Source organism: Myotis nattereri (genome assembly GCF_964212035.1).
Source record: "Myotis nattereri genome assembly, chromosome: 6".
In the NCBI taxonomy this organism is placed as follows: domain Eukaryota; kingdom Metazoa; phylum Chordata; class Mammalia; order Chiroptera; family Vespertilionidae; genus Myotis; species Myotis nattereri.
Window position 1 is genome coordinate 22,660,697 of NC_138081.1, and position 8,277 is coordinate 22,668,973.

The 8,277-nt window shown below is 40.1% G+C and overlaps 1 protein-coding gene across 1 annotated transcript in view; it reads right to left on the bottom strand.

Annotated features, from left to right (window-relative positions):
• The window catches only part of PKHD1 (PKHD1 ciliary IPT domain containing fibrocystin/polyductin), a gene marked incomplete at its 5' end in the record, with an annotated part of 392,126 nt that extends 384,097 nt beyond the window's left edge, over nucleotides 1-8,029 (bottom strand). Inside the window, 4 exons of the mRNA XM_081094978.1 lie at nucleotides 2,203-2,311; nucleotides 5,389-5,533; nucleotides 6,389-6,466; nucleotides 7,978-8,029. Of these exons, the coding sequence (XP_080951104.1) occupies nucleotides 2,203-2,311; nucleotides 5,389-5,533; nucleotides 6,389-6,466; nucleotides 7,978-8,029 (384 nt within the window). The remainder of the gene's footprint in view (nucleotides 1-2,202; nucleotides 2,312-5,388; nucleotides 5,534-6,388; nucleotides 6,467-7,977) is intronic.
• Between the last annotated feature and the right edge of the window lie 248 nt (nucleotides 8,030-8,277).

The window sequence follows — 8,277 nt, forward strand, 5'->3', positions numbered from 1 at the left end:
AATTCCCCAAACACGGTGGGGCAGGCTCAGAGTTCAACCTCCAAAAACTCTTCAGCTGTGATTCTCTCTGAGCTGACACAACATAAAATGGTACATTTCTATGAGAAACAAGCCCCTGGTCACCCACCAAGCTAGAGACATGACAACGTGAAAAATTAATGAGCTTCCAAATCCAGCTGACCACATGCTGATCCTTGAGACTAAATCAGATCATCAGCGAGGTGGGGGACAGGGGAGGGAAAGGAAAGGCAGGGGATTAGAATGTCAAAGCCACAGCCACCAGCTGCTTGATAAACCTGTGAGTTGTTGAACCTGTCAGTGCCTACAGCAGGCTCTTTGGAGTGGACCGGCGAGGTAGGATTAATTTTTAATACTCACGGTTCCCCCAGTCCCAATCCCAAAACAAAAAGACCCCCGTGTTTTATTTAGCTCTCATTAACTGCACCCCCCGGTGAGTTTTCATCAACCCGCCAAGCTGGTTGGACCAGTGAAGGACTTATTTTCTTCAATGTGCAATTTTAGGCACTGTTTCTCTTCTTTCCCCTTTTGCTTCTTTCCAAGCTTTAATAAGTAGGAAAACTACTAGCTGGGGTGAAAGCCCAAGCAGTATGGTGACTGAGGAGCCTGCTCCGCCATCTCTTTTCTGTTAGAGTCACTAAGACAGTCTAGAGGTGGTGATGCGGGTCTTAATAAGAGGGAATGCTTTTTTCCTTTCTGTGCCTATGTGCAGAAGCAAAATTCTGGAAAGGAAGATTCTCTTGGAGTGAGAAACAAGTTGGTAAATGTGAATTGACAGCAAATTCCAAAATTGAAAAATGAATTGCCTATATCGAATGTGGGTCACATTCGAGGAGAATTTAGAGGATGAAGTCTTGCTCTAAAGGAGCACTGAGGAATGACTGAATTGTACTTTCATAAACAGAGGCTCCCAATGAGGAGGACATGTAAAAGGAACACTGCCAAAGCTCTGTCTTTTATGAGAAGTCTGGGACCTATATTTCAGGGTCTATTTTGGTGTAAAACTAATCTGAAATGGACAGTACACTGAACCAAACAGAACATGAAGCCCCAGTGTGCATATTGAGTCTCTAAAATAAGTCAAGCATTAGCTCATAAATTCTTCCTCTCTCCCTCTCTCACTCTCTCCCTCCCTGTTTCCTTTCAGCTCTGAGCTTAAAGGAGAAACTTTCACTCTAGGGCAATGGTTCTCAACCTTCTGGCCCTTTATTTATTTATTTATTTATTTATTTATTTATTTATTATTTTTTTAAATATATTTCATTGATTTTTTACAGAGAGGAAGGGAGAGAGATAGAAAGTTAGAAACATCGATGAGAGAGTAACATCGATCAGCTGCCTCCTGCACATCTCCTACTGGGGATATGCCCGCAACCCAGGTACATGACCTTGACCGGAATCGAACCTGGACCTTTCAGTCCGCAGGCCGACGCTCTATCCACTGAGCCAAACCGGTTTCGCCCTTCTGGCCCTTTAAATACAGTTCCTCATGTTGTGACCCAACCATAAAATTAATTTATTTGCTACTTCATAACTGTAATGTTGTTACTGTTATGAATCATAATGTAAATATCTGATATGCAGGATGGTCTTAGGCGACCCCTGTGAAAGGGTCATTCAACCGCCAAAGGGGTCACGACCCACAGGTTGAGAACCGCTGCTCTAGGGTTAGAAAGAGTATAGAAATCAATCGTGAGGTAGAGAGGAAGGTAGAATTTGGGTTCCTGGGTGCCTTCACCACGTTGAGACTCCAAGTGCTGGGAGCTGTACAATGAAATGCTGATGCACACTGGTGATCTTTGTGGCTCCTCTGAGCTTCAGTTTAGGCGCAGATCAGAGTCAGATGCAGGTTCAAATCCTAGTTCTGCCATTTAAAGCTAGGCAAATTTTTTATGACATGGGCAAATTATTTAATCCCCCTAAGCCTCACGTTGCCCATCTATAAAATCAGGATAATAAATAGCTACCCCATAAAATTGCTGTGATCATTAAATTATCGTGCATAAAGATATACAGCACTCAATACTTATCTTTCATTAGTGTAGTCTCAGAAACCTTGTAACTATCATCCACCTTTCCTCTTACCCTGGCAAAGCAGGTTCCCTGCCTCATTTATAACTTGCTTGTCAATAGCACAAGCACACCCTCAGACCAGGCAAACACTTCTCCGTCCTTAGAACCCACCTTGAAAGAACAGCTGTCTGGCAGTCCTGCAGTTGGGCTGCCTACCACCTGTCCCCCAGAGTGCACTTCCAGGTGGTACATGCCCTCATGTACTTGGGACAGCAGAGACCTGAGGACAGACAGTGGAAATCCTTGTGAATCAAACACTCTGAATTGTCAAAACTAGCAGCCCCATCTGACCACTTCAAATCTCCTCCCTGCCCCTGTGCAGCAGAGCTAACCTGAGAAAGCTAAAAGGCTAATTCCAATGTAACCCTGATATTTGGGCGGGCTAGCAATCTGAATCTGTGCCAGCAATCTAATGTACATTCTTGATAACCTATAATTAAGTCACTGCCCCTTTCCTCTACAAACTGGTCTTGTAAGACCTGTTACCTAAATGCTCACATTTTACAGAGGCCATAAACCATGAACACTACACAACCCCCAGAGGGGTGTTTATCAGCGCTGGCACCAGGCCAGGCCCTTAGATATGATCTCAAGACCCCCATCCCAACCCACAGGGCTTTTTGCAAAGCCCACAAAAGGTCCAGAAGTCCCCATCCAGATCTGGGGGACAAAGAAACCAAAAGGGGGTAAAAGAAGGGCTTCCACCATATTGGTTTGTTCAGACTTTGGAGGCAACTCCCAACTCCTCTGAGACCGCCAGCAGAATAAAACTGTGTAACTCCATTTCTCTAAGTGTCGCTTGGGTTTCTTCGGTCTTCTACAATAAACCAAGGATTCCTGTATTCTATTTTTGACCTCCTATATCCACTCACCCACTAGACTCTAAAGGTTGAATCCTTCAGCAGAAGAGGTTATGATTTTTTAATTGAAAGTAACTTAAATTTTAAAAAAGTCCTAAAAAGGTTGGAAGAGACATTGCTAGTTTCCACTTTTTTTAAAAAAAGACAGTTCCAATTAGATGAAGAGATTATGTGTGTGAACACAGCAGGTTAAGGACAAAGTGGGGCTTGAATTCTAGGCTCTTTATGATAAAAGGCATTGATTATACCTTTTGCCAAAAAAATTATTGACTTCATAATCATCTAAGCATCCCATACACACTTCACATCTCCATCAGGAGAATCCCAGCCTGGCAGACGTGGCTCAGTGGTTGAGCAACAAACTATGAACCAGGAGGTCATGGTTTGATTCCCGGTCAGAGCACATGCCCGGGGTTGTGGGCTTGATCTCTAGTGTAGGGCGTGCAGGAGGCAGCTGATCAATGATTCTCTCCCATCATTGATGTTTCTATCTCTCTCCCTCTCCTTCCTCTCTGAAATCAATAAAAATCTTTAAAAAGAGAGAGAGAGAGAATCCCAGACCTTCTCTCCTAATTTCATGAGTATCACAGTAATTTCTTTGCCTCTTTGAGGCTGCCATTTATGTTGACTTGTATAAGGGGAAATATGATGAATAAGAAGCTAGCTTTATGAAGTGCCTCCCTTGCAAACCTTCTCATCAAAAATCTTTTAGTATGACCTTAAATATTTAAATTTGCACTGTCCAATGCGTTGGCCACTAGGCACAAGTGTTTATTGAGCTCTTAAAATGTGGCTAATCCCAACTAAGATGTGCTCTATGTAAATTACACACTGGATTTTGAAGATTGAATATGCAAAAAAAAGAATATACAGTATCTCATTAATAATTTATATATTGACTCATATGAAATGACAATATTTTGGATATGTTGAGTTATTAAAATTCATTTTACTTGTTTCTTTTGACTTTTTTATGTGGCCACTAGAAAATCTTAAATTATATCTGTGTCTTATGTTACATTTTGATTAGGCAGTGCTGATTTAGATGTTATAATGCCTGTTTTGTGAGAGCAGATAAGTCTTTTCATGATAATGAGTGTGACAGTACTTCATTGATCATACAATATGTATTTTACACTTGAATGGTAATTGAACTTGACAGTCATCTTCCAATGAATGAGTACATTGAAAAAAACTAGTACTTCTTTTTCTCTAAAAAGATGGTATAAAATGAATGGTACATTATTTATATGTTAGGACTGACAAGATTAAACAAGTGAATCTTCTGAGCTTTGACTTATTTCAAAGCAAGTTCTTGCAGGAATATACATGCTCAAATATATCATAAAACCTATGGGAAATATAAAGCCCAGTGTTAAAACCAATAGTAGTGCTATAAGATTTCAGTTCAACAGACATCTATTAAGCATCTTCAACTTGTAAGGTATTGGGCTAAGCACCATAAGGATTCCAAAGTGGGGTTAAACACACCCCCTGTCCTCAAAGGACTTGATTCTATACGGATGAATCAGACAAGTGGGCAACTGACATCAGTATCAGAGAAACATAGAGCTGAAGAAAGGGGCTACTAGGGCAACACATGCTATGCTTTTGTGTAAATTATAAAAATATTCCCCTTCACAAAAAGATTTACACACACACACACCTTGTGGATGAATTACTAAAAGATGCTCCTTTCTCAAAGCTGTTGCAACCACAGCCTGGATTTCAGCCCTTAATTGTCCCCTTTTCAATGAAAGGAAAGATTACACTCAATTGGATGATCAGGGAAAAGGTGGCATTTGGAGTATGGTTGATTAGGATTTCAATAAGGAGAGATGGAAGAGGAGGAAGGAACACAAGATGAAAGGAAATGACCATTTTTTTTCCTCTCTACCAATGACCCACTTTTATGAAGCATCTCTAAGACATGAGAAGAGAAAGAATGAACTAGTATAAACTTCATAGGTCAACACAAACTTGAGTAGAACAATAGATTACCTGGAATGCTATACAAACTCAGCAAACACACTGAGAGGATTAAAGCAACTTTCCTTTCTAGCTGGTTTTGGGTTTATGCACAGTCATTAAAATTATGCCTATTTCAAAAGATGGATTCTTTAGACAGTAAAATGGAACCACTTATTGAAATCCTACTAGTATTAAATATAGAGCTTCTTGCAAAAAAAAAAAAAAATTAAATAGCTGGAAACCCAATCTAGCTCCTTCTTATAAATATCTCAAAATTCTCCACCATATTCTCACCCTCCTTTAAGCCTTGATAAGGACCTTTTAAGAAGCATATTCACAGAGAACATTTTAAAAGACTATAGCAAATAATTGCAGCCACAGCAGGAGTGGCTCTCATTTGCCACCAAAATACTACTGAGATAAGCAAAGCACTTGTCCTGTCTGATCTTATTTCGGGGAGTTATACCTGGTCTTGCACATCACCACCGGCAAATCCAAGAAGACAGGGGAGACATCACAGGGAATGCTGGGCAGTGCAGGCACAGCCACATTCACCAGGTGTATTTCCAGCTGAGAACCATTGGTGGGATAAAGGAGACTGGACTCCAAATCTAAGCATAAGGAAAAGAGGGATCTCAGGCTGAGCAGAGTCATAACCCACACAGGAGAATATAAAAACATGGCCACATGGGGGCAATGTGAGACACTGAGTTCGCCTAAGGATTAAATCAATGCTCCGCATCCCAAAGGCATTTATGACTGCTATGTAAATGAGTGTTCATTTGTAAATTTATATTAAATGTTTTATCTCTTCAAGTTGATCTACCTAAACCAGGAAAGAATATTTCAACCCTCAAAATTACTCTCTACTGTGGAAGGGATGGATACATAAGCCATGGTTAGAAGCTCCCATGTACTGAATGACCTACAAGGAAGATAAACAAGATTCTGGGGGGAACACATTGCCAAGTACTATGTATGTCAAGTGCTTCCATACCTCACTGAGGATCCCTAGAGTCCCATCCACCCCACAGGTGGGATGAGAAAGTGGACATGGGCTGGTATGGCTCCATGGTTCAGCGTCAACCTATGAACCAGGAGATCATGGTTCCATTCCCGGGCAAAGCACATGCTCAGGTTGGGTGCAGGAGGCAACGGATTGATGATTCTCTCTCATCATTGATGTTTCTAACTCTTTCTCCCCCTCCCTCTCCCTTCCTCTCTGAAATCAATAAAAATATTAAATTAAAAAAATAAAAGAAAGTGGACACAGCTTATAAGGAGCTCTGCTTCTGGGACATTAGCATGTGAGCATCTGGAAACACAGAAGCTGGTCAGTTGGACCGTCTCCCTTCAGGCCCTTTCACACCTGTCCTTAGACAAGGAAAAACACCACAGACTCATATTCTTTAGAATTCTTTAGATTAATAATTAAGAAACTTGTATTTGGTAAGACACAAACCTACCATCAAAAATGACTGTGATCCACGTTCCCCCTGCAATGCTACCTTCTTCAGGTTCAATGTGGAAACTCAGGCAAGGCACTATAAATAAGTGAGAAAAACACTGCTTTTGAAGGTCAGATTCAATCCACCAGCTTCCCCGGTGTTATGAAGCAAAATTGAACATTAGTCAGAATCTCCAAAAGGGCTTGACAAAGCAGAGATTGCTGGGCCCCACCCTAGAGTTTCTGATTCAGTATGTTCGGGACAGGGCCCAAGATTTTACATTGCTGACCAGGTGCTGTTGGTCTAGGGACCACACCTTCAGAACTCCCATTTGAAGGAAAGTTCTGACTGATTCTCTCATCTTAGGCAACCAAAAACCCAGTATTCATCAGAACAATCCTGAATTTCTGCTTCCTCTGGAAAGAGCCTCAAGGTCACCTTTAGTACCTAATTCAACCCATAATAGCTCTTATCTCTCTTTCTCACTCTTTAATAAGGCAGTTGTATTTAATTGTAAAGTCACCACTTATTTCTTGTATTTCCACTTCCCAGAGAAGAGGAGAAACTTCAAGATGCTGTCCTAATTTGAATCCACCTACTCAGTATCCACCCTCTGCTTTCCCCCTAGTTTTGAATACATGATCCGAATGACTCTCCAAATAAAAATTCTCTAGATTTTTTGCCTTGCCTATACAGAAAAGGACTGAAGCATGGATCACTGCTGAATTTCCTTAAAATAAGATTAAAAAACACTATACACTTCACATGCTAGGCTAGATTGGGTTCTCCCACAGAAACCTTTGGCTGAACATAACCTTATTAATCCCTCATCTTTGAAAATGCTCCTGAACATTCTTTGGCCAAGTAAAGCCAATTCAAGGAAGCCACAAAAAGCAGTCAGCTACTTGGTGAGGTCAACAGGAAAAGTGTTATCTACAGAACACTTCAGTTTCTATATCAAGAACATTAAATGATAATCCAGGTCTCCCTAAAGCTGGCTAGCCTAGGGCTTCCATGTACAGGTTTACAGATGGTACACTGTACAACCAAGGGTGATGAAATCATTCACATCTAAACAGTCATTCATCGCAACCCCCGGAGGACCAGTCCATGCTTACACCTCCAAGGTGCATAAGATAGTTCTACCTAAAGAAAACCAAAAACAAATGCCATAAAATGACACAGGATAATCAGTTTCACAGAGACAGAGACGTAATTTGAAAAAAGGAGATTTTAATACAAGTAGTCATTAATCACTAAGACAAGATAAGTTACTCCCTTTGGGAAGATAAAACAATAAAACCTAAAAAAGAATTACATCATCTGACCCAAAAAGCAATTATAAAAGGAAAGTTATAATTAAAAGCTCTAGACTATCAAAGCAGCCTACACTGGTCATTAAAAATTGATGTATATATTCATAACTATTTAATATATAACCTCAACTACTAAGCAGAAAAAAAAATTATTATTAAGCAGAGAAAATTTAAACCCAGAGCAGATACTTCAACACTTCCCCCCAATAATATTTAAGTATCCTTAAACTAGTTCTGAAGGTAATCTGTCATGTTCTATCTATTAATTCCTTCAAAACACATCCTACTTACCTGCCAAAAGTAGCATTTCAATACTTCTCAGAGAGATCAGCCAAGCAATCATCTCATCCACTTAAGTCAATCCTCTCAAAGTTGCTCAGACACAGAAAAGCATTTTCAGTTTTGATTGGAGCAGCATAGCTTTTGCGCTCTATAAAAAATAAAATTAAAAATTACTATATTATTTTGCTTAAAAACTGTTACTGCGCTATGTTAAAAGTTGGGAAATTAAAGAAGTGATACCAATATAACCACAGAATACTCAAAGGGACCCACCATCTTCTGAAACTATGGTGAAAAATATAATCTATG